Raw genomic sequence first — 26,657 nt, forward strand, 5'->3', positions numbered from 1 at the left:
TCTTGTACATGCAAGATAAGCAGCTGTGGAGCGCCTTCCCAGTCTTCTGACAGGCCCTGATGACATTGAACCTTGTCAACTCTTACAGGTTCATGGGGACTGAAGCCTATGCAGAAACTATTGACAGAACCGTGATGTACTATGGATTGCCATTTATCCAAGAAGCCGACTTTCCCTTCAACAATTACCTCACCATGCTAGACACTGTTTCTGGGAACAGTGTGTATGAGGTTATCACATCCTGGATGGAAAACATGCCAGAAGGAAAATGGCCTAACTGGATGGTAAGTCCTCATGCCAGCACAGTACATAATGTGCTGCTGTTGCCTTTGCTGTCTAGTTACCTCTAAAATACAATGGACCTTTGTCTCTAAGTGACCATCACCTCTGCCTTATTTCATGATTGTTCAGTGGCCAGGCCTGTCCCAACCTCTGCCAGGTTCTTTTTGTTAAGGGAGAGACACTGCCCACTGAATGGAATGGATATTGAATGAGTGCTTGTCTATGCTCAGAACACTGCTAGGCTTTTTGAGGATGGATATCAAAAACAATTTCTCCCCACATATCCCAGAGTTTATGATGTCAGTGGGAAGAAAGAGGATTTCAGGTGTGGAAAGAGGTACACCACAATTCAGGGCAACATAAAACTGTGACAAAACACCAATTTGTGGGGTAGAATGCAATGCAAAAAGCATTTAAACTACAGAGATTCTCAGAGAAAGAATTTCTCCACCTTCTGCACTACACTTTTCAGAACAATTTTTTTTTTTTTTTTGAGACAGGGTCTCACTCTGCACCCAGGCTGGAGTGCAATGGTGCAATCATGGCTCACTGCAGCCTCAACCTCTGAGGCTCAAGCAATCCTCCCACTTCACCCTCCTGAGTTGCTCGGACTACAGGCGCATGCCACCATGCCTGGCTAATTATTTTTGTTTTTGTATTTTTAGTAGAGGTGGGGTTTTACCATGTTGGCCAGGCTCGTCTTAAACTCCTGACCTCAGGTGATCTGCCCACCTTAGTCTCCCAAAGTGCTAGGAATACAGGCATGAGCCACCATGCCCGGCACTAACATTTTTCAAGACTGGCAATATATTACTTCAGTAAAGAACAAAAGATACAGTGATACATACCTGTGGTAACAAACCAGTATTCTCACTTCCACACCTGTCAGGGTTGCTTTTCCTGATCTGATCTTCTGTCTTTGGGTTTGAGTTAGAGATCAACATTAGGCCCCTCTGTAAGATGTTTGTAGTATTATCGATGTAAGCCCTGCTGCTTCAAAGTCCCACAGTAACAGTGGTTGAAACAAAATGGAAGTTTCTTTCTCTCATATAAAAGACAACCCTCCTTTCTTTTTCTTTTTTCTTTTTTTTTTTTTGAGATGGAGTCTCCCTCTGTTGCCTAGGCTGGAATGCAGTGGTGCGATCTTGACTCCCTGCAAGCTCCGCCTCCCAGGTTCAAGCAATTTTCCTGCCTCAGCCTCCTGAGTAGCTGGGATTACAGGTGCACACCACCATGCGCAGCTAATTTTTTTATTTTTAGTAGAGATGGGTTTCACCATGTTGCTCAGGCTGGTCTTGAACTCCTGACCTTGTGATCCACCCGTCTCGGCCTCCCCAAGGGCTGGGATTACAGACATGAGCCACCACTCCTGGCCCTTCCTTTCTTTAATATATTATAAATGCAAATTCTAAAACACCTTTTTAGTCTCTATAATATTCCATCTCTCTGTATCTCTACCACCTTAGGCTATTTCTGTGGTCTCATCCTTTAGGTCTGAGATAAGTGTCAACACAGGAAGCCTTCTGGAGCCCCCAAATGAGGTGTCAGGTCTACCTACTGTATGCTGTAGCACCCCTTCATTCCCTTTCCTTAAAGTCCACACACTTCCATGATGTCTGCTTTCCCCACTAGACTGTGCACTGGGTAAGGGCAGAGGCAGGTTCCCAGCATCCTAGCATGGTGCCCACCTCACACTGAGGTGCTCAGGGTTTGTTTGTTGCTGGTGCTGTTATTCTTACGCAGTTCAGCGATTTACCAAAGCTGTGCCTTCTCTTATATACAGAGAGAGTTGCTCTCGTATAGCGAGTTGCCTTACACTAGTCAATATCTTCTGTGGTACCCCCACAATACTTGTAGGTTTGATCTGAGCCCTGAAAAGTGGTATGATTTTGATACTTTATGCACAGATCCTGCCAGCTATCTTACACAGCCTGATGAAAACCTGAAAGGATAAAGGAGAAAATGCAGTCTAGGCAGAAAAACACTGGCAGAATCTGTGAACCATGATTAAGCTTATTTCAATCTTTTCTGATGCTTTAATTGGCAGGAATGTGTGTTTCCATTGCCAGAGCCTTTCTCTGTCCGGTGAGGGGAAAGAGACTCACATTTAGCCATGGTAAAAGCTTTAATTTGTTAAATGTAAGTATTAAAACTATACTACAATTTTAAAATAACAACTTTGTTGAGATACAATTCGCATACCATAAAATTTATCTTTTTTTGTTTTTTTTTTTTCCCGAGATGGAGTTTTGCTCTTGTTACCCAGGCTGGAGTGCAGTGGCGTGATCCCGGCTCACTGCAACCTCTGCCTCCTGGGTTCAAGTAATTCTCCTGCCTCAGCCTCCAGAGTAGCCGGGATTACAGGTGCATGCCACCACGCCCAGCTATTTTTTTTTGTATTTTTAGTAGAGACACGGGGTTTCATCATGTTGACCAGGCTGGTCTCGAACTCCTGACCTCAGGTGATCCACCCATCTCAGCCTCCCAAAGTGCTGGGATTGCAGGTGTGAGCCACTGAGTCCAGCCAAAATTTACCGTTTTTAAAGTATATAATTAAGTGGATTTTTGGTATATTCACAGAATTATGCAACTATCACCAACATCTCATTCCAGAGCATTTTCATCACCCCCAAAAGAAACCACATATCCCATTAGTAATCACTCCGCATGGCCCCTCCCTCTCTGTCCTCAGTCTCTGGCAACCACTCACCTACCTTCTGTGTCTATGGATTTGCCTACTGAGGGCATTTCATGTAAATGAAGTTATACAATATGGGCCTTTTGTGTCTAGCTTCTTTTACTTAACGTGGTGTTTTCAAGGTTTATCCATGTTGCAGTACGTATCAGTACATCGTTCCTTTTTATGGCTGAATAATAACTTCCATAAAGCCCATTTTGTTTATCCATTCATGAATTGACATACATGTGTCTTCACTTTTGGACTATTATGAATGGTGATGCTATGGACATTTGTGTACAAGTTTTTATAAAAGCATGTTTTCAGTTCTCTCTGGTATATATTGGGGAGTGGAACTGCTCCACTGGGCATATGGTAAGTCTACATTTAACTATTTGAGGAACTGCCAAACTGTTTTCCAAAGTAGTTACACCATTTTACATTCCCACCAGCAGTGTTACAAGGGTTCCAATTTTTCTACATCTCATCAAGCCTTGTGATGATGGCTTTCTTGCTGAGTGTCAAGTTGTTATCTCATTGTAATTTTTTTTTTTGCATTTCCCTGATGGCTAATTTTGTTGAGGGTATTTTCATGTGATTATTGGACATTTGTATATCCTATTTGGGGCAATGTCTATCCAAATTATTTGCCTATAATTACATTTGGTTATCTTTTTACTGTTTAGTTTTAAGAATTCCTGATATATACTGGATAGGTGATTTGCAAGTATTTTCTCCCATTCTGTGGGCTTTCATGTCACTTTCTTGATAGCGTCCCTTAAAAAGCATAAAAGACATAAAAAACATAGAAAAAAAAACAAACAAAAAAATAACAAAAAAATAAAAGACACAAAAAGCATAAAAAACATAATTTTTATGAAGTCCAATTGTTTTGTTGTTGTTGTTTTGTACTTTTAGTGTTATATTAGAAACCACTGCCTGGTCCATTTATCTCAGCACCACATGCTAAAAAGACTATTCTTTCCTTCATTGGATTATCATGGAATCTTTGTTGAAAACTCAACTGATTGTAGGCTGGGCATGGTGGCTCACACCTAAAATTGCAGCACTTTGGGAGGTTGAGGTGGGAGTTGAGCCCAGGAGTTCAAGGTTGCAGTGAGCCATGATCATCAACTACTGAACTCCAACCTGGGTGACAGAGTGAGAACCCGTCTCTAAATATAAAATAAGGCCGGGCGCGGTGGCTGACGCCTGTAATCCCAGCACTTTGGGAGGCTGAGGTGGGTGGATCATGAGGTCAGGAGATCGAGACCATCTTGGCTAACACAGTGAAACCCCAACTCCACTAGAAATATAAAAAATTAGCCAGGTGTGGTGGCGGGCGCCAGTAGCCCCAGCTACTGAGGCTGAGGCAGGAGAATGGTGTGAACCCGGGAGGTGGAGCTTGCAGTGAGCCAAGATCGCGCCACTGCACTCCAGCCTGGGTGACAGAGCGAGACTCCGTCTCAAAAAAACAAAAAGAAAAAGAAAAAAAAAAAAAAAAATATATATATATAAAAAACAAAACAAAAAAAGAAAATCAGTTGATTAGATTTCCAGACCTCAGTTCTGCTCATCTATATGTCTGTTTCTATGCCTGAACACCCTGAGTTGACTGGTGTAGCTTAGTAAGTTTTAACATAGACAGGTATGGGTCCTCCAACTTTGTTATTTTTCAAGATTGTTTTAGCTGTTCTGGGTACCTTATATTTCCATGTAAATTTTAGGATTTCCATATAAATTTTAGAATAGCCAACCAGGATTTAAAAAGCCAACTGGGATTTTGATAGGGATTGCACAGAATCTGTTCATCATTTTTGGCAGTCATGCCGTCTTAACAATATTAAGTCTTCTAATCCACGAACACAGATGTATCTTATTTAGGTCTTCTGATGATGTTTTGTATTTTTCATTGTATAAGTCTTACACCTTTTGTTCAATTTATTCCTAAGTATTTTGTTCTTTTGATATTATTGTAAACTGAATTGTTTTCTTAATTTCAATTTTGGATTCTTCATTATTGGTGTATAGAAATACAATAGATTTGTGTATATTGATCTTGTATCCTATAACATTGCTGAACTTGTTTTTCGTTTCTAATAGTTTATTGTGAATTCCTGAGGAATTATTATTATTATTATTATTATTATTATTATTATTATTTTGAGGTAGAGTCTTGCTCTGTCGCCCAGGCTGGAGTGCAGTGGCGTGATCTTGGCTTACTACAAGCTCCGCCTCCTGGGTTCATGCCATTCTCCTATCTCAGCCTCCTGAGTAGCTGGGACTACAGGTACCTGCAACCACGCCCGGCTAACTTTTTGTATTTTTAGTAGACGGGGTTTCATCGTGTTAGCCAGGATGGTCTCAGTCTCCTGACCTCATGATCCGCCCACCTCGGCCTCCCAAAGTGCTGGGATTACAGGTGTGAGCCACTGTGCCCGGCCTCCTGAGGAATTTGTTGTTTTAAAATTATGGCAAAATATGCATAAAACATAATTTTAAACATTTGAAAGTGTGTAATTCAATGCATTAAATACATTCAAAATGTTGTACAACCATCACCATTATGTTTCTAGAACTTTTATCATCCCAAACAGAAAATCTGTACCCACTAAACAGTAATTCCTCACTCCCACCACTAACCCAATATCCTCCATTCTATTTTCAGCCTCTAGAAATTTGCCTATTCTAGGTACCTCATTTGTGGAATCATAACAATGTTTGTCCTTTTCTGTCTGCCTCATTTCACTTAGCTTAATGTTTTCAAGTTCCCTTCATACATACGATAGCATGTATCACATCTTACTCCTTCTTATGACTGAATAACATTCCATGGTACCTATGTAACACATGTTATCTATTCATCTGTTGGTGACATTTGTGGTTTTGCCTTCTTTTGGCTACTGGAATGTTACAAACCAATGGTGAAATCTGTTTAAGCCCCAGATTTCAATTTTTCTGGATCTATACCATGGAGTGGAATTGCTGGATCACATAATACTTCTTTCTTGTTTTTGTTTTGTTTTTGAGTGTCACTATCACCCAGGCTGGAGTGCAGTGGTATGATCTCGGCTCATTGCAAACTCCACCTCTGGGTTCAAGTAATTCTTATGCCTCAGCCTCCTATGTAGCTCAGATTACAGGCATGTGCCACCATGACTGGCTAATTTTTGTATTTTTAGTAGAAATGGGGTTTTGACATGTTGGCCAGGCTGGTCTGGAATTCCTGGCCTCAAGTGATTTTGCTGCCTTGGCCTCCCAAAGTGCTGGGATTACAGGCATAAGCCATCATACCCAGCCTTTTTTTTGGAGACAGGGTCTCACTTTGTCACCCAGGCTGGAACACAGTAGTGTGAACATGGCTCACGGCAGCCTTGACTTCCTGAGCTCAAGCAATCCTCCTGCCTCAGCTCCCACCAAGTAGCTGGGACTATAGGTGCATGCCACCATATCTGGCTAATTTTTGTATTTTTTTTGGAGATGGGTTTTCACCATGTTGTCCAGGCTGGTCTTGAACTCCTGAGCTCGAGTGATCCTCCCACCTTGGCCCCTCAAAGTGTTAGGATTACAGGTGTGAGCCACTGTGCCCAGCCTTGGATCATATAATACTTCTCTGATTTTGAGGAACTACCAAACTATTTTCCATAGTGACTTCTCCATTTTACATTCCCATCAGCAATATACGAAGGTTCCAATTTCTTTTCATCCTCACTGACGCTTTTCTGTCTTGTTTTTAAAAATTATGCTCATCATAGTACATATGAAGTGGTATCTCATTTTTTCATTATTGAATAACAGTTTTGCTGGATATAGAAATCTTGGTTTACATTTCTTTCATCAGTTCGAATATGTCATTCCATTGCCCTCTGGCCTCCATGGTTTCTGTTAAGTCAGTTGCTAATCTTATTGAGATTCCTTACATGTGATGTACCAATTTTCTTTGCTCCTTTAAAGATTGTGTCTTTTAACAGTTTGATATGTCTAAGTGTGGGTTTTTAAAAATTTTGTCCTACTTGGAGTTCATTGAGGTTCTTAGATACACAATTTATTAAAAAATCAAATTTGGGAAGTTGTTGGCTATTTTTTCAAATATTGTTTCTGACCATTTCTCTCCCTTCTCTCCTTTTGAGACTCCCACTTTGCATATGTTGGTATGCATGATAGTATCCCACAGGTCTCTGAGAGTCTGCTCTTTTTTCTGAGATAGGGTTTTGCTCTGTCACCCAGGCTGGAGTGCAGTGGTGTAAACATGGCTCACTGCAACCCTGACATCCTGTGCTCAAACAATTTTCCCATCTCAGCTTCTTGAGTAGCTGAGGCTACAGGTGCATGCCACCATGCCTGGCTAAATTCTTAATTTTTTGTAGACATGGGGTCTCACCATATTGCCCAGGCTGGTCTAGAACTCCTGGGCTCAAGCAATCCTCCTGCCTTGGCATCCCAAAGCACTGGGATTACAGGTGGGAGCCACAGTGCCAGGCCTCATTCTTCTCTATTTTTTCTTTCTGATTCTCAGGCCATATACTCTCAATTGACCTGTCTTCAAGTTTTCTGATTCCTTTGCTAGTTCAAACTTGTCAAGTCCCTCTAGTAAATGTCTCACTTTAGCTATTGTACTTAACTCTAAATTTTTTATTTTTTCATAACTTCTTTATTATCTATTTGATAACTGTTCATATATTCAAATTCTTTAGACACAGCTTTTTTCTTTGAATATCAAAATATTAGCTCGTTTAAAGTCTTTGTCTAGTAAGTCCAATGTTTGGTCTTCCTAAGCAACACTTGCTATTGACTCCCCCCACCATTATATGAGCCATATTTTCCTGTTTTCTTTGCCTGTTTTGTATATTTGTTGTTGTTGTTAAAAACCGGACATTTTAAGTAGTATGACAATTCTGGAAATCACATTCTTCCTATCCCAGTGTTTGTTGTGCTCTATGTCCAGGAGGCTTGAGAAATCAAAGGGTTTCCTGTCAGAAGATCTCATGATAGAGAAAAGAATAAAAGGATGGAGGCAAAAATTGACCTAATTTCCTGGCCATAAATATAGAAAAATACTTCACAATGGTCTATAAAAACATAATTATAAAGATCATTTTCATACATCCTAGGAAGTTAAAAAAAAAAAATGCAACCTCCTATTTCTTGAATTGTAGCAATTAAATCTTGTCCTAAGACTCAAGTTCAAACACTAGTTCTGTCTCATACTACTACTTGAATAAATGATGCAATTTCTCAGAGCTTGTTTCCTCATTTGTAAAATGGAGATAGTACTTGCTAGCACTGTTGTGTGAAGGAGGGAAATAAAGGTGTGAAAGTACTTTTTAAAAAGTAAAGTGCCATGCTCAGCATATGCACATGAGGGTTTGAGTTGTGGGTTATGGAGAGTTGTCAGGTGATTGAAATAAATTCTTATTTAAACAAACTCTTATTTAAATAAGGGCTAGAACATTTAACATGGAAATATATTTACAAATAGAAAACACTTTATAACATTTCATCTTGGACTATGTAAATTCTTTCCAAAAGTTGATTTACTTTAAAAAATTTTGTCTGAATAGTTCATAAGTCAAAACAATTTTTAAAAAGAGGACACATCAGAAGTCTCTCATGCCTGTCCTTTCACCTTGTTCCATGGTCTTGCTCTCTGCAACAGTTTTGTTTCCTTTCCTGTCAATACTCTCTTATCCAGATAGGAGAAAATACGACTATGTATGTACCCTCTGAGTTTTATTTGCAATATCATTGTAAATTCTTACCACTCTTTTCTTGCTCATCAGTGGCCAAGATAATAAATTGGTCAGTTACACAGCAAATAGCAGGCCTAGGACTCAAGTCCAGGCTTGCTAGTAACAACGTACCACATCTACTTTGTTTTGCTACCTGGTGAACTTTCTGTGAAATAGGGTAAATCTTTCAGAAAACTGTGTTATAGAGCTGTGTTCTTAAAAATATCTGCCTTTCAGATTGGTGGACCAGACAGTTCCCGGCTGACTTCTCGTTTGGGGAATGAGTATGTAAACGTGATGAACATGCTTCTTTTCACACTGCCTGGAACTCCTATAACTTACTATGGAGAAGAAATTGGAATGGGAAATATTGTAGCCATAAATCTCAATGAAAGCTATGATACTGTAAGTTGAACACAAGTTGACTATTCATCACAGTTATAAAACCAAGTACTCACTTTTTCTTTTTTTGCCAAATCAGAGAACTTACTATCTCTCTATTCCATTGTTGAAAATTATGGTTACTTTGCTTTTCTTTCTTACTGTTAGTAAGAATTCTCAGCTTTCTTGGTGGTTTGAGAGCTTATTTAAAAAATGCTTTTGGAGCCACACAACTAAATTTCTTGGGGAGGGCATTTTAAAGATGTTTTCTACCTGACAGACACATTAAAATTTATTTATTTATTTATTTATTTGCCAGGAATACTGTGTTGAGAGGCACACTAAAATTGGAGAACCAATGGTTTAGTCTAGAATATTATTCATTTCCCTCTACTTGAAATTAGGAGTTAGGAACACTTATTTCTTTAGTTCTCATTTGTCCTGTTTGGTCTTGGGTGACTATAGCACAAGGACCCTTTCTTTTCTGTTATCAAGTGCAGTGCACAGCCTCAAAGTTAAGCATTTTTTATTTTGTAGCTACAGATTTCAGAATTGTGTTGCTGTGTAGATGACTGTCTTGCAACTTTAATTTGCGTGGTTAGCTTTCAATTGTATGAGATCCAGTTTCCCTAATATTTGATTAAGGTGAAGCTTTTTTTTTTCTATTAGCTCCTACAATTGTGTGCGCGCACTCATGAGCAATAACCAGGCTGAATAAATGAGCAGGATAGAATTCACAGTCACTTGTACATGGCAGTGTTCTTAAATTCACCATCACTGTACCATTGAAGTCATGTATATTGGTAATGGCATATTCTGAAATCCTATATTACTGATTTTTAGGAAAAAGCAAAGATTTCAAGCATGTATTAAAGTTCAATTTGTATTGTCTATTCAAACTCAAAATGTTAAAGTTAAATTAGTATTGTCTATTCAAACTGAAAATGTTATTAGATACTTTCCAGTTAAAAGTGTGAAACTGGTTTATGTACCTAGTGTTCAGGCCTTTTCATCACAAATGCTAATGAGTACAGACACTAGCTAAGAACTACAGGGAATTAAATAATTATGAAGTAAATCAGGACCAAAGTACAATTCTTTTAATAACCAAACCACTGTTTTCCCTTTCTGGTCTTTTGACATAGAATACCCTCCTCTCAAAGTCACCAATGCAGTGGGACAACAGTTCAAATGCTGGTTTTTCTGAAGCTAGTCACACCTGGTTACCCACCAATTCAGATTACCACACTGTGAATGTTGATGTAAGTATGAGTGAAAATTTTATGTTGATTTTAGAAACAAGAAATGAGTTTCTACTGAAAGTACACACTCACCCTGAATGTGTCTAAACCTTAACAGATACTCTTTACATCAATCACAGACTTCCCTTGCAGTTTTCAATTTGTAAGGAGTTTGTAAATCATGCCTTTGTGAAAATATAAACTGGTAGAAATCTACCAAATGAAGTGAAGTTATCATACAGAATATACAAGTCTTCACTGGAATGACCTTTACTAAGGCCTTTGAGCTATGAAGGAAATTTTATAGAAGCTTTTTAGCTAGCCCAGCTACCCTTCCTCTTCTCTTCCCCTCAAAAGGTATTGAGAGAGGCGGGTGTGTGGATAGGCAGCCACGCAGGCAGGAAGGAGATAATCAGCCCAGAGCAAGGCTCAAATCCACACTACTGTTCTGAAGAAACAGAAGCCACACATGATCCTTAAAGTGGTTGCTCTGGCATACTAATACCACTTTGGCTTTTGCCCTTTTTTCTGTTCCCATAGTGATCAAGCACTAATGTCATTCAGTAGCCAAAACTTCACTGGAAAACAAACTAAACCAATTTAGGGGAAATGAAATTAGATGCCACATGGAGATACTTAAGAAATGCTAAGAAATGCATAGCACAACCCCCACCCCCCTGCCGCGCTCACACACACACACACACACACCATGCCCCATCCCAGTCTGAGTAATCTGAGGAAACTCCCCAGGATATTCAGATATAGAAAGCCACACAAACCCTCCTGCTCCCACAGCTCCCTGCTACAAACACCACTGAGAATTCCTGGACAGTATAAGCTTTGTTTTATATAGCTGTAGGTCTTGAAGACACAAAAAATATATTTAACATTTGTGTTTTGGGTTGAATGCCTCTTGATTTTCATTATGTCTAAAATATTCCCATGGGCCAATCTGAATACAATATGTAGTAAATCCCACATAAAAATCCATACCAGCAAAGATGGAGAAAATGCAAATTAAAACTGAATTTTTTTTTTTTTGAGATGGAGTTTCACTCTTGTTGCCCAGGCTAGAGTGCAATGGCATGGTCTTGGCTCACCGTAACCTCCACCTCCTGGGTTCAAGTGATTCTCCGACCTTGGCCTCTCAAGTAGCTGGGATTACAGGTGTCCACCACCATGTATGGCTAATTTTTGTATTTTTAGTAGAGACAGGGTTTCACCATGTTGGGCAGGCTGGTTTCAAACTCGTGACCTCAGGTGATCCACCCACCTCAGCCTCCTAATGTGTTGGGATTACAGGCATCAGCCACCACGCCCAGTCAACAATGGCACTTTTTTTCTATCAGATTAACAAAGTCTTTAAAAATGATCATGAGTGATGAGAGATACTAAGTCATAAATCCCAGACAATGCCATTTTAATAAAAATACATCCAAATGACCCTGGAAAGGAACAGAAAATTTAAGTAATTTCTAAAATATATAAAGTAAAATTAGGGCTGGGCACCATGGCTGACACCTGTAATCCCAGCATTTTGGGAGGCCAAGGCCAGAGGAACGTCTGAGCACAGGAGTTTGAGACCAGCTTAGGCAATATAGTGAGACCTTGTTTCTACCTTCCCCCTACCCCTGCCAAAAAAAAAAAAGGGAAATTAGCTGGGCCTGTCATCCCAGATAGGAGGCTGAGCCCAAGAGGTCAAGGTTGCAGTGAGCTGTGATTACCCGACTGTATTCCAGCCTGGGTGACAGAGTAAGACCATCTCAAAAAAACAAAACAAAACAAAAAAAGAATAGAAGTGGGAGCCTAAAACACACAGGAGAAAAATAGTTCTAATGGAGAGAGCACTGTAGGAATTTCCTGAACTCCTGCAATTGGCCGTGGCATAATTTCCCTAAGGAAAAAAAAAATCCCGAACTGTTTGGTGATCACATGCATGGGAGAATGAGTAGAACAAAGCCTGAAACTTCTACAAGTGCATCAAGAAAGAAAAGAAGGGAAAACAAGACCTAACTCTAGCGCTGTCCCCTGGCGAGAATTCACTGTGGAATGCTCTCAGAAAGAAGAGCTTTCACTACTCAGCTCAGAGTCACAGAGGCCAGGAGAAAAAAGGTGGGAATCTAGCAAGCTTATCACCTTCAAGTAGGAAAAGAACCCAATGTCCCAAAGACAAGTCAGACCCACATCCTAATTTGGCTTCTCATTATGAGAGGCAGGAAACCAAAGACAGGCAAACAAGGAAGGTCAAAACACAAAAGCAAACAGATCAAGAATCACACAGTATCTGAGAAAAACCAAGACCATGAAAGGGAGACACCATTCCTGACAGATCACTGTAGAAAGCAGAGAAAATATCGCAAACATAAGACTTAAATATAAGTATAAACACCCCCAGTAGATTGTTGTTTAATGGAGCTCCTTGACATTCTTTAAAGAAGTGATTAGGTATCTCAGAAGTGTAGAAGACTGTCAATGATTTTAAACAACATAAGGGCTAATTAGTGTGCTGAAAAATTGATCTAGAGGCTTGTACAGAATGCACTGAAAAAGGCAAAGAAATAAGAGTACAAGAAAAAATTGGGATACATGGAAGATAGATACAGAATTCCAACATGCAGCAACAATTGCACAGGAGAACAGACTGGAGGAAACATAGAAAGAAATAAAACACATAACCCAGAGATAAAGGAAGACTTTATCTTTTAGAACAGCTAGGATAGAGAAAACTCCAAAACTACTCAGAAAGAAACCAAACCTGGAACTAGATTGCCTGAGAAAAGGGTTGAGAATTGGACTAGCATCAGACTTCTCAACTGAAGCACATTAGAACGCTATCTTCAAAGTTGTAATGGAAACTGAATTCTAAACCTAGAATTCGATATCCATTCAAACTGGCATGTAAGAGAGCAAAATAGAGATGGAAAAGCAAGGACCCACATTTTACCATGCATGGCCACTTTCTGAAATAGTCAAGGGACTATCCAACAAAACAAAACATAACAAATCTAAAACAGAGATACAATGTATTAACGGAAAAGGAAATAATATAACTTGATTTAAATAATTTTTGATACATAATATAAAACAAGGTATTCTGGAACAAGAATCTTAGTGATTTGATTCTATATGGGAAATATTAGCAGGGAGGGTGTGTGGGTGGGAGAGGGCACACAGGAGCAAGCAAGTAAGAGAGCAGTGTTTGCTTTGCACAGGAAAAAGTAACCCTAGATTTGAGCTGTTCAGAAGCCATTAACCACTATGACTATTACATTAAATAGAATTAAACATGTAGTTCCTGCTGGGTATGGTGGCTCACGCCTATAATCCCAGCACTTTGGGAGGCCAAGGCGGGAGGATCACTTGATCCTAGGAGTTTGAGACCAGCCTGGGCAACATAGTAAGAACCCATCTCTTAAAAAAAAAATTACCTGGGCATCATGACAAACAGCTGTAGTCCCAACTACTCAGGAGGCTGAGGTGGGAGGATCACTTGAGGCCAGGATGTTGAGGCTGCAGTGAGGAATGATCGTGCCACTGCACTCCAGCCTGGGCAACAGAGCAAGATTTTGTTTAAAAAAAAAAAAAATCAGTTCCATGTCATACTAACACTTCAAGTGCTCAGTAGCTGCCATATTGGATAGCACTAATATAGAACATTTCCAGCATTACAGCAAGTTCTATTGGCCAGCATTGTTCTAGATGTTGAGAAAAATTATTTTAAAGTGGTCATAATTTTAATGGTAAAATTAGGACATAAAAATAATTTTCAAAGAATTATTTTCAAGGAACACTACACATAAAATATAAAAATTTTCAAATTTTCAAAGAACACTAGAAGAAAATTATAGTCAATCCAATAAAAAGCTTAATAGAAAAAAACCCAAACAATAACTACAAATAAAATAGGGCTTCAGAATTATGTCTAATTATACAATAATTACAAATATGAATGGGCTAAATTAGCCTATTAAAAGATAAAACCACTCAGATAACAAAAACAGACACAAGAGACACTGCTAACACAAAACACAAAGAATTAAAATGAAGATATAGCAAGCAAATAGAAAGCTTGCAACCCAGCGATAGTTATGAACACAAAAAATGGTTATCTTTTGACCTAGTAATTCCATTCCTACATACTTGTATTTAGAAATATGTGAACATGTGCACAATAAATATTCAAAGTCTCAACTATAACACTTTTTTTTTGAGAGTCTTGCTCCATCACCCATGCTTGAAGGCAGTGGCGTGATCTTGGCTCACTGCAGCCTCCACCTCCCAGGTTCAAGTGATTCTCCTGCCGCAGCCTCCCGAGTAGCTGGGATTACAGGTGTACATCATTATGTCTAGCTAAATTTTGTATTTTTTAGTAGAGATGGTGTTTCACCATGTTGGCCAGGCTGGTCTTGAACTCCTGACCTCAGGTTATCTGCCTGCCTTGGCCTCCCAAAGCGCTAGGATTATGGCCTGAGCTACCTTGCCCAGCCTGCAACACTTGTTTTGAATAGAAGACGTGAGAAATGACTGATTTAAATATTTTATCAATAGAAAACCAGTTCCATCAACTATGGGCCCAGTATGCAGCTTTTAAAAATGAGAGCTCTATATACATTGGTATGAGACCATTTCTAACATGTATTCAATAAAGTATAGAATGGCAACATGTCACCAATTGTGTAAAGAAAAATATGTACACATGTTTGCATAGACACAATGTCATTTCATATGATACATAAAAACAAAAGAACATATAGTGCCTGTTTCCGAGGGGAATTGTGAAGCTATGGAAAGGTGTTGAAGAAAACCTTTTTATAGTATGTATTCTTATAATTGAATAAAAAAATTACAAAAGTCAGGCTTGGAAATATTTAATAGCAGACAAAATATAGTTCAATATGAAAAGCATTATATGAGACAAAGGCAATTTTCAAAAATTGATAAAACATTCCACTAAAAATCATGAATACGCATCTAACAGCTTCAAAATATAGAAAATATTCAAATGCAAAATCGACAAATCCACAATTACAGAAAAAGACTTCAACATACTTCTAGAAAGTAATAACTCAAGTAGACAACAATAGCTAACACTTACTGGGCACTTCTTATGTGAGTGGCACTGAAACATGTGCTTTCATGCATTACCTAAGGCTAGAGAAAATGTTAACTTTGACAAGTCATATACATGTATCATAAATATCTTTTTACCTGACAAACAGAATAAACATTTTTTTCAAACGCCCATTATTAGATAATTATTTAAAGACTACATATTGGGAACCCACCCCTAAAGAACAGTAACAACCACAATAACAACTACCACCCCAGTAAACATGGCTGGCAAGAGTACAATTAAATGAACATTATCACTGATGTGGCAACAGCTCTTATGAAGAATAATTTGGCATTGTGTATCAAGTGCCCATACTCTTTGACAAAGTAACTGTCTTTCTGATAATCTATCTCAAATAATACAAAAATGGGGGGAGGGGAATAAAAATAGAAAATATTAGAAACACAAATGTCAAACTGAAAGGGTGTGGTTAAGTATGGTATAACCAACAGAATATTGTCATTTGTCAACGTTTATGGAGGCTATATTATGTAGGCAATAAAATAAATGCTGAAATGTTAGAAGTACATCATCAAATTAGGTATGTTTTATATAGCTGTAAAATAAACTCAAATCATCTTTAATGAACACATACTATTATGGTAAAAAAAAAAATCTACAATTTCTAACTTTCACCTAAGGCAGCTTTTTATTTTGCATCCTTTTTTCAACTTTCTCTTCTATTAGCTGTGCAAGAAATACATGCCTGCTAAAGTTATGTGATCTTCGCACAAGAGCAATCTATACATTATTCTACAAAGGGGAACAAACCCAAATTCCTCAGAAGTCCACTGTTGCTTTCCTTCTGGCCATCTGGCAGTTACAATGCAGCACAGAGTGACTTTACACAAGTTAAATATTCATCATCTTAGATGTGGACATTTGTTTTGGGATTCCTAAAGTGGAGTCAAATTTGGTCTCTACAGAAACTCTTCAGTGTAGCAGAGCACTGTGCATACTTATTGACTCCCAAACTGAAACCCTGAATTTGTCATTTCTATTAGTTTTTATATAAATTGTTCTTACCTACTTATTGATGCTTACAATTTGGCAATTATAAGGGGCAAAATTGAAGCAAGTGTTTTGGGTAAATAACTCCTTAAAATATATTAAAAATATTTACAGTTCTTAGAATCAAACACTTATGTAAATACTTTTTTTAAAAAATAGGTCCAAAAGACTCAGCCCAGATCGCCTTTGAAGTTATATCAAGACTTAAGTCTACTTCATGCCAATGAGCTACTCCTCAACAGGGGCTGGTTTTGCCATTTGAGAAATGACAGCCACTATGTTGTGTACACAAGAGAGCTGGATGGCATAGACAGAATCTTTATCGTGGTTCTGAATTTTGGAGAATCAACACTGTTAAATCTACAGAATATGATTTCAGGCCTTCCCGCTACAGTGAGAATAAGGTTAAGTACCAATTCTGCCAACAAAGGCAGTGAAGTTGATACAAGTGGTATTTTTCTGGACAAGGGAGAGGGACTCATCCTTGAACACAACACAAAGAATCTCCTTCATCGCCAAACAGCTTTCAGAGATAGATGCTTTGTTTCCAATCAAGCATGCTATTCCAGTGTATTGAACATATTGTATACCTCGTGTTAGGCACCTTTATGAAGAGATGAAGACACTGGCGTTTCTTTGGGATTGTAAGCATTTGTAATAGCTTCATGTACAGCATGCTGCTTGGTGAACAATCATTCTTTGATATTTCTGTAGCTTGAACGTAACTGCTTTAAGAAAGGTTCTCAAATGTTTTGGAAAAAAACATTTAAAAGTAAATTATCGCTTATAGGAGCTTATAACTTTATTGAGATAGCATCAATCATGGATGACCAGAACACATTAGGACCCCAGATTATTCAAAAACTTTAACGAATTTTAAGGCGAAGAATTTTATCTTTTCCCTTAAAATGCAGTCATAGAAATTAGAGGCTGACTCACTGCCACAGTGTCTACAAGCATTTGCTAGCAAAGAGGCAGGACACTGATTTGTAAACTGCTCAACTGTTCTGACTGGAAGGGAGGCCTAGAGTTCTGCTATCACCAATCCTTCCCTTCCCTCTACTCCATGTCCTTCTAAGGAGCATGATTCCTAGGTTAATGGGCATGTGCATCAATGGAGAGAACAGTATAAGCAAGTAAGATGTAGACTAAGCAAAATTTAGATGGAGAAGCACATTTTAAAAAATTAATAACTTAAAAATCTCAAGTTATTAATTTTTTTTTTTTTTTGCTAACTCCAAGACTATGAAATATTTCAATTTCCAATTCCCAGTTGAATATAGTGTTTCAGAATTTCAGGTATTTCTTAAGATCCTCGAAAACACTGGTGCTGTCAAGTCCAAGTTCCTCGTACAGGAATTTAATTTGGGCTGTAATCTAAAAGAAACACATTACAAAAAATAAAATAGAAGGCCTTTGTAGTAAAATGCCACTGTTTAAGCTTCTCCTTATCCATCTTTACCTAACCCTGAAGTCAGCAATTTATGGCAAGAATACTTTCATTTGGGGCAGAGGCAGAAGGCTTCCAACAATTAAGATTATTTTCTTTAACAGAGTTTACTTATCAAGTACAGGAGAGAGACATTTCTCTTGATTGACACTGATTGACACAGTGTCCCTCCCTCCCCTCCTGGGTCTCACCCAGAGATAGGACATTTGTGAAGTAGTTTTGTCATAAACCCTGCTGCAACCACTGAAAACTTGAAAACAACATGTATCTAGTTCAGGAATCTGTCCACTGAGAGGGCCTTGAATAACATACCTTTTTGTGAGAATCCTCAATTACATGATTGCCTCCAGGCTGAATATCTAGAATAATATTAGGGGCCTGATAGCCTGAAAGAGTTAACATGTAGAACAATTAGAAGATTGTACAGGATCTTCTTTGGGATCTCAGATCGAGACCCATTTCTCCCCATTTCCTTGAGTACTCAGTTCAAATAATAGTAAAGGAATAAAAAGCAAAAACCACCATCATTAACAAAAAGATGGGAGGGGACAAGCAGCAGCAGACAAACTTCTGACACAGGGAAAGCAGGAAGAGGCCATATGGAACAGACTATATGGTGCCACACGGAGAAGGTTGAAACCCAGGAGATCATCAACCCGCCCTGTGGAATCTGAGAGTCTTATGCCCTGAAAACACCAACTACAGCAATGGATGGGAGGGACGAATGGAGATGAATACAGGGAGACTGACTTGGCATGTAGTTTCAAGGCAAAAAGAGATTCTTATCTCATAAAGCTGAAACAGCTATCTAGAGGAAATTCAAGCAGCTAAACAGTTTGGGCACTGATGGCCCAAAACAAAAATCTCAGAATCTGTCTTTTAGAGATTCCCAAGAATAATGGCTCAATAAATATTGTTAAATAAATTAATAATTGTATGGCAGTACATCTCCAAGTTATATTTGATTCTTAAATTTCCTTTTTTGTGTCCTGCCTATTTTAATACTGTCCTTTGAAAAAGAGGGGAGGCAGTGTACGTATAGTTATGCAGTTACATACACTTTAACCTGGGAGTCAACATAGGAAAATAATTGTTTGCCCTAAATCCCGGGCAGATGATTTGGCTGCAGCCTGAAATATATTCCTCTGAGCCAGTGTGCTGTGGGTAGTAGTCTGACCATGATCCCTGCTTCTAGGGGGTCTCCTACCTTCACCTGTGTCCTTAGCATGCTCCAAGATGGCTTCCTTGAGTTTCTCAGTATAGCTTACAATTCCTTTCAGAGGTACACGTTCATCGTTTTCATACGCCGTTATGTGAACTGAAGGATAATGCTGAAAGAAAATACATGCACAAAGAGTTTACATTATTTCTTATGGTCCCTTTCCACTATAGAGACCATGAAAAATAATTACCTCCAATTTTTCCCTCTAAGTGCTCTATGCTTTTTCTCACTTGCTATCTTGAGAGAGCCTCAGTATTATAGTAGTAGACTACTTGTTATCTGGAATAGCCTTTTCTTGACTAAAGGACCTTAGCTAATTTAGTAATTAAGGCATGATGATAAGTCCGTTCCCCTGAGGTATTAAACATGGAGCATGAGCAGAGATGGTGCTGAAGATATCTGGGCATCAAAAGTAGAAACATCTCTAAAGCTCCTATTATTTTTGCTTCAGCTGGGATAAGTTTTTTTTTTTTTTATTATCTTCTGTGTAAATTCAGGATAGTCTAACACAATTGTCTTTCACTACCTGAGGTTTAATGTTTTGATAGGGACAGTAACGTTTTATGTAGTTCTTGTGTTTTTCATCAGATGAAGGATTCCCCCATTCTTCTAATTCTTCTAATGTCAGAGGAAGTGTAGTGTCCATCATGGTGTTGAGAACATCCAAGAAAGGTGCCTAAAAAAAAGGCAAAGAAACTTACACTTCAAGTAAGAGGTTGGTATGTGAGTTTCAGAAAAACATTATATTTTATGAATATACACACTGATATGAGAGAAAATAAGCCATGTAGATTCCCAGGAGCTAGAATACTCAGTCCTTAACCAGGGCCTGTAATTTATAACCTACTTTTACAGTCTTCAGACTCCTTACATGATACTTACATAACAAGAAATGGTTTATCTTCTAATTTCACAATATTTATTTTTAGCTTAGTATCTTTTATTGCTTATATAAAAGCAATACATGCTACTGTCTCATACCAATTAGGATGGTTAGTCATTAAAAAAAAAAAAAGTATTGGCAATGATGTGGAGAAACCTGATACTCTGGTGGTTGGAATGTAAAATGGGGCAGCTGCTATGGAAAACAGTATGGTGGTTCATCAAAAAGTTAAGCGTAAGATTACCATAGGATCCAGCAATTCCACTCCTGGCATATAATCCCCAAAACTGAAAGCAGCGTCTTGAAGAGATCTCTATACCTATGTTCACAGCAGCATATTCACAATAGCCAAAAGGTGGAAGCAACTCAAGTGTCCGTTAACCGAAGAATGAACAAGCAAAATGTGGTATACACACACAATATTACATGGAATATTATTCAGCCTTAAAAAGGAATAAAATTCTGATACATGCTACAATATGAACCTCAAGGATATAAAAGTGAAATAAACCAGTCACAAAAAGGTGTATTTTGTATGATTCCACCTATGTGAGGTGCTTGAGTAGTCAAATTCAGAGACAAGAGGTTGTGGGAAGAAGCAAATGGAGAGCTGTTTAAATCGGTACAGGGTTTCAGTTTTGTGAGATGAAAAACGAGTTCTGGAGATTGACTGCATAAGCATATGAATGCACTTACCACTACTGAACTATCCACTTAAAAATGGTTGACATGGTAAATTTTATGGTATTTTACCATAATTAAAAACTTTTAAATGAAAAAAAAAACACAACAAGGAATAAAGTCTCTTTCACCAGTTGGACATTTTATATTAAAAGTAAAAAACGCTAAGTAAAAAAACTCTGGAAAATATCCAGGTGAAAGAAAAAACAACCCATTGGCTTATAATTAGTGTTACAAAATTTAGTAAAACGAAGGCTGGGTCACACATGGTGGCTCATGCCTGTAATCCCAGCACGTTGGGAGGCTGAGGTGAGCAAATCACTTGAGCCCAGGAGTTTGAAACTAGCCTGGCAACATGGTAAAACCCCATCTCTACAACAACAAACCACAAAAATTAGCAGGGCATGGTGGCACATGCCTGTAGTCCCAGATACTCAGGAGGCTGAGGTGGGAGGATCACCTGAGCCCCAGAGGTCAAGGCTGTAGTGAGCTGTGTTCGTGCGCCACTGCATTCCAGCCTGGGTGAGAGAGTAAAACTCTGACTAAAAAAAAAAAAAAACCCACAAAAACAACAAAAATGAAGGCTGTATTTTTCACTTAGCTTTGTTTTCTTCTGTTAACATGCTTTTAGCTTTCCCTCGTATTAACATTAACCAAGTATAGTGAGTCATCTGTAATTCTTTTTGGCTGCCTACCATCTGAATTTTGCATTTGAAAAACCTCCGACCTTGTCAGCTAGAGCCTACTTCTCACTGTAGAGGTATTAAGGGCTAGACATTCTCTTTCCCATTTTTCCCTGCAGCTTGGGAGTAGCTGTGTGACACATGTGTGACTTGGGTCTATCAACCAGACACATGTGCTCTACACTCTGCATGGGAAGTCAGTGATTCAAAGAAGCAGTGATCACATAATTTATTCTGGCAAAAGTGCCACAGCTATATCCAGCTCTAGAAGTTGCACTGGCAGTGTGAGGTGATTTGTGCTTGGCAGAGGTGGCAGTGATAGTTTCATCGGGCCAATTCTATGCCTCTGGCTGTGTAGCCTCTAATACTGGTCTGAACATACCTACATTTTCCTAATGCCCTTTAATCCCTTTTCTGCTTAAATTAGTCAGGGTTGATTTTTGGTGCTTATAATTAAGAATTTTGACTTATACATGTATAAAAGGTTGTCTCCTATTCTTTACTACAATAAGCAACCTAGGATAAATATCCTCCTCATTATTTCCCTTTATATTTCTAAAAGTCAAAAGCTAGTTGCTTTTTCTTTAAACTATAAATAATTCTGCCATTATTATCTTTGTGCATAGGTTTCTTTTTTCTCCACATTTTTCTGTTTTTAAAAAATAGACTTACAGATGACTACTACTATTTAACACTTATTTACAAACCCACAGTATAAACTCCCCAAACTCAAAATAAAAAATCCTGAAAATAATTTACTCTCTCCCATCTCAGTCACGGGAGTATCTAACCAGGAAGTAGGAGAATGATAGCAGTGAAACCAACTGCTATAATGTTACTTCATAATTTTTGACACTGGGAAAAGATAATCATTTTCAGAACAGGGTAAGATACTTCAATTAAAGTACAGAAAAACTATGCCCAAACGACCATTAAGAATGGACTACCTAAAAATAAAGAACCTATAAATCTAGGACTGAAATGTTGATGGGCAGTAGCCTGTCAAGGTGACCAGGAGCCAAAGGACTCAGTGCCTTCCAGAGTCACAGCATGCTCTGCCTGGCTTTCTCAACTGGGACTCATATATGCTTCAGTGCTTTTTCACTAATTCTAAAGGTGCTTACAAATACAAATGAGCAATGGAAATAGCCATTAATATCTTTCCGTGGAAATCCTTAAAAATAATAAAGAACACTGTCAGAGAAGAATAAGGGTTAATAGTTGGATTAAAATAACTTCAGAAGTTCTCCTCAAGCTATAATTCTGAGTTTAAAACTTAAAAGCTTTATTATACTCCTATGCTATGGTAAAACTGTAACAGAAATGTTTTTCTTTCCTTTTTTGACACAGAGTCTTATTCTGTTGCTCAGGCTTGAGTACAGTGGTTCACTGCAGCCTCAACCTCTCAAGCGATCCTCTTACCTCAGCCTCCCAAGTAGCCTCCCACATACTACAGGTATGCGCCGCCACCAAGCCTGGGTAGTTGTTTTTTTTAAATTTTTATTATTTATTTATTTTATTTCTTGCAGAGACAGGGTCTCACCATGTTGCCTAGGCTGGTCTTGAACTCCTGGAAAACAATCTACCTACCTCAGCTTCCCAAACTGCTGGAATTACAGGCATGAACCACTGCGCCAGGACAAAAATTTTTTTCTTAGAGTAGCCTATGGCTTCACACCTCCCCCATTCCATAAACAGTACAGACAGAGTGTACTCACCTCCAAAGTCACTGCTCTCAGCAGCTCTGGATTAGAATTACATAATGCTCCCGCAAGCACCCCTCCAGCACTGAAAGCAGTCAGGGTTGTTAGACTTGGCTGAGAAAAGCCTTGGCCATGAAGCGTCTTAATGCAAGCCTCTAAGTCAGCAAGGCCATTGAGTTTTTTAGTTAGGCGGCCATCAGCGTGCCACTGGAGGCCTAACTCACCACCACCCCTGAAATTGAAGGGCAAAAAAGTTTTAGTGGAAAAAAAACGTTAAGGATGTAGGCTGGGGTCAGTAAACTATACCCGGAGGCCTGTTTTTGTGTGGCCCTGGAGCTAAGACTGGTTTTTGCTTTTTAAAGGTTGGGTGAAAACAAGGAATGTGCAACAGAAACTGTATGTGGCCTGCAAAGCCTAAAATGTGACTATGTAGCTCTTTAGAGAAAAAGGTTTGCCAACTTCTGATATAGGCAATCCAGAATTGATTCAACAAATAGGTTTTGAGTGCCTGCCCATTTATTAGGGATTAAGTACAGACCTTAAAAGTAGAAACAAACGAAAATCCTCTACCCTGGAGAAGATAGTAATTTTGTGGGGTAAGAAAACAATGACTTACCCAGCAATGTGGTCTCTGTTGTAACACAAGTGTATTTAAGGTATTACAGGAGCAGAGGAAAGAATATCCATCTGCCAGGTGAGGGGTACATATACGAGTCAGGAACACAAATGCTTTTATGGAGATGATACCTAAACTGAGTTGTGAAGGAAAAATTTGAGTTTCCAGAGGGCAAAGAAAAGGCATTAAGACACAGATACGACACAGCGTGTGTAAGGGCAAGGAGGTGACAGAGCATGTCATTTAAAAGACATGACTTCGGGGGCTGGGCACAGTGCCTCATGCCTGTAATCCCAGCACGTTGGGAGGCTGAGGTGGGCAGATCACTTGAGGTCAGGAGTTTGAGACCAGACCGACCAACAGTCTCTCCTAAAAATACAAAAAATTAGCTGGGTGTGATGGTGTGCGCCTATAATCCCAACTACTCACGAGGCTGAGGCAGGAGAATTACTTGAACCTGGGAGGCAGAGGTTGCAGTGAGCGGAGATCGTGCCACTGCACTCCAGCCTGGGAGACAGAGTGAGACTCCGTCTCAAAAAAAAAAAGACAAAATAAATAAAATGAAAGGACATGACTTTGGAAGGCCAAGGTGGGCGGACTGCCTGAGCTCAGGAGTTCGAGACCAGCCTGGGCAACATGGTAAAACCCTGTCTCTACTAAAATACAAAAAAATCAGGCTGGTGCGGTGGCTCATGACTCTAATCCCAGTACTTTGGGAGGCTGAGGCGGGTGGATCACTTGAGGTCAGGAGTTCGGGACCAGTCTAGTCAACATGGTGAAACCCTGTCTCTACTAAAAATACAAAAATTAGTTGGGAGTTGTGGCAGGCACCTGTAATCCCAGCTACTCGGGAGGCTGAGGCAGGAGAATCACTTGAACGCTGGAAGCAGAGGTTGCAGTGAGCCAAGATCACGCCACTGCACTCCAGCCTGGGCGACAGAGCAAGACTCCATCTCAAAAAAAAAAAAAAAAAAGGTCAGATGGTGTGGTGGTGTGCGCCTGTAGTTCCAGCTACTCAGGAGCCTGAGGCATGAGAATCACTTGAACCTGGGAGGCAGTGGTTGCAGTGAGCTGAGATTGTGCCACTGCACTCCATCCTGGGTGACAAAACAAAACTCTGTCTCAAAAAACAAAAGGATATGATGATAAATGCCAGTACAAAGATCAGTCAGACCATTAGGAGTATTATACTGGGGAATCTGGACTTTGTTCTAGAAATGGGGAGGTGGAGAATTTTAAGCAGAAATACAAAATAATATTTGCTTCTTGAAAACAGCTGAAATAAAATGGAAGTTAAATGGAAAACAGGAGTTCAGATTTAGAGGCTACTTAAACCTAAATTCAGAACTGAATGGAAATAATAATGTTACTAAATAAGTATAGAGTCTGGTACATCTATGCAAAAATCCTAACAACCAATCCTTTTGCTTTTTGGATCAACTAATCTGTTACAGAATCAAGTTTTACCAGCACTGGTTTAGGAATACATAAATTGAGCAATAAAAATGAAAATATTAAATAAGCTTTTGTTCCCTGATACACTGCTATTCTTGACATCTGTCACAATGGTCTAGCACTTACATGCCAGGTAAAATATACTGACTCACCGAACATGGCAGTATGCTAATATCCATCCATCATCCACCAGGACCCGCCTCTCGGGCCTGAAATTCATTTTCAAATCCATTCCATAAGCTCCATATACATGTATCAAGAGAGGTTTCTTCTGCAAGTCCTCAGAGTCAGTTTTGTGGAAAACAGTCATTGGCACTAATTTTCCATCCTAGAAGTGAAGAAGCACTATGTATGTAAAGAAGAGTCTTTTATAATAACATTTTATCCCAATTTAAAATACATTGAGGTGCAGTGTCCCCACTTATGTGCTACCTATTGATATTGAGCACAAATTTGTTTAAGAAAAAGAATGATGGTCTCTAAGAATACATCATGGCTTTTGGTTTCAGCTACCTTGCTGTCCTACAGTATTAACCAGAAAAGAGCAGCAAGATTGGCCTGAAAACATTTTATTAAATGCAGCTTTTCATGACAATAATGTAATTTTAAAGAGTTCTTCACCACCCACTATAACTCTAATTTTAAATTTTCAGATGGGCCAGGCGCGGTGGCTCAAGCCTGTAATCCCAGCACTTTGGGAGGCCGAGACGGGCGGATCACGAGGTCAGGAGATCGAGACCATCCTGGCTAACACGGTGAAACCCCGCCTCTACTAAAAAAATTATACAAAAACTAGCTGGGCGAGGTTGCGGGCGCCTGTAGTCTCAGCTACTCGGGAGGCTGAGGCAGGAGAATGGCGTAAACACTGGAGGCAGAGCTTGCAGTGAGCTGAGATCTGGCCACTGCACTACAGTCGGGGTGACAGAGCAAGACTCTGCCTCAAAAAAAAAAAAAAAAATTTTTTTCAGATGAAACCAAAATACTTACTAAGGTTAGAATTCCTAGTATAGCATTCTTCCTATGCCTAGAGCTAGATATTGGCAAGTATCTGACTTTAGTCAGCATATTTGTAGATACTCAATTTTTTATCCTCTGTAGTCAGAATTCTCAACCATTATGACTTGAAATCTTACTGACGTTACTGATAACTACCACAATCCTCTTCAAAGGCCTGTTTAACTTTATTTAAAAAAAATTTAGGCCAGGCGTGGCGGCTCTCGCCCGTAAACCCCAGCACTTTGGGAGGCCAAGGTGGGCAGATCACTAGGTCAGGAGATCGAGACCATCCTGGCAAACATGGTGAAACCCCGTCTCTAAGAAAAATACAAAAAAGTTAACTGGGTGCGGTGGTGGGAGCCTGTAGTCCCAGCTACTCGGGAGGCTGAGGCAGGAGAATGGCATGAACCCAGGGGGCGGAGCTTGCAGTGAGCGGACATCATGCCACTGCACTCCAGCCTGGGCGACAAAGCAAGACTCTGTCTCAAAATAAATAAATAAATAAATAAATAAATAAATAAATAAATAAATAAA

General features: G+C 39.1%; 2 protein-coding genes across 7 annotated transcripts in view; one reads left to right on the plus strand and one right to left on the minus strand.

Moving 5' to 3' along the window:
* SLC3A1 (solute carrier family 3 member 1) overlaps positions 1–17,211 on the plus strand; it is a 45,289-nt gene extending 28,078 nt beyond the window's left edge. For 2 of the 3 annotated variants that reach the window (XM_023223806.3, XM_023223808.2), the window contains 4 exons: positions 89–284; positions 8,926–9,093; positions 10,215–10,331; positions 16,594–17,211. In XM_023223806.3, coding sequence (XP_023079574.2) covers positions 89–284; positions 8,926–9,093; positions 10,215–10,331; positions 16,594–17,034 — 922 coding nt within the window. In that variant the 3' untranslated portion in view covers positions 17,035–17,211. Of the gene's footprint in view, positions 1–88; positions 285–8,925; positions 9,094–10,214; positions 10,332–14,524; positions 15,009–16,593 lie in introns of those variants that run through there. The other variant, XM_023223809.2, reaches the window with a different exon arrangement.
* PREPL (prolyl endopeptidase like) overlaps positions 15,163–26,657 on the minus strand; it is a 53,471-nt gene continuing 41,976 nt past the window's right edge. For all 4 annotated transcript variants that reach the window (XM_023223804.2, XM_023223802.3, XM_023223803.2 and 1 more), the window contains 6 exons: positions 25,280–25,455; positions 23,072–23,288; positions 19,633–19,782; positions 19,092–19,215; positions 18,197–18,270; positions 15,163–17,811 (listed from right to left, as the gene is read on the minus strand). In XM_023223804.2, the coding sequence (XP_023079572.1) occupies positions 17,722–17,811; positions 18,197–18,270; positions 19,092–19,215; positions 19,633–19,782; positions 23,072–23,288; positions 25,280–25,455 (831 nt within the window). In that variant the 3' untranslated portion in view covers positions 15,163–17,721. The remainder of the gene's footprint in view (positions 17,812–18,196; positions 18,271–19,091; positions 19,216–19,632; positions 19,783–23,071; positions 23,289–25,279; positions 25,456–26,657) is intronic.

This window comes from Piliocolobus tephrosceles, chromosome 15, assembly GCF_002776525.5.
Source record: "Piliocolobus tephrosceles isolate RC106 chromosome 15, ASM277652v3, whole genome shotgun sequence".
NCBI lineage: Eukaryota > Metazoa > Chordata > Mammalia > Primates > Cercopithecidae > Piliocolobus > Piliocolobus tephrosceles.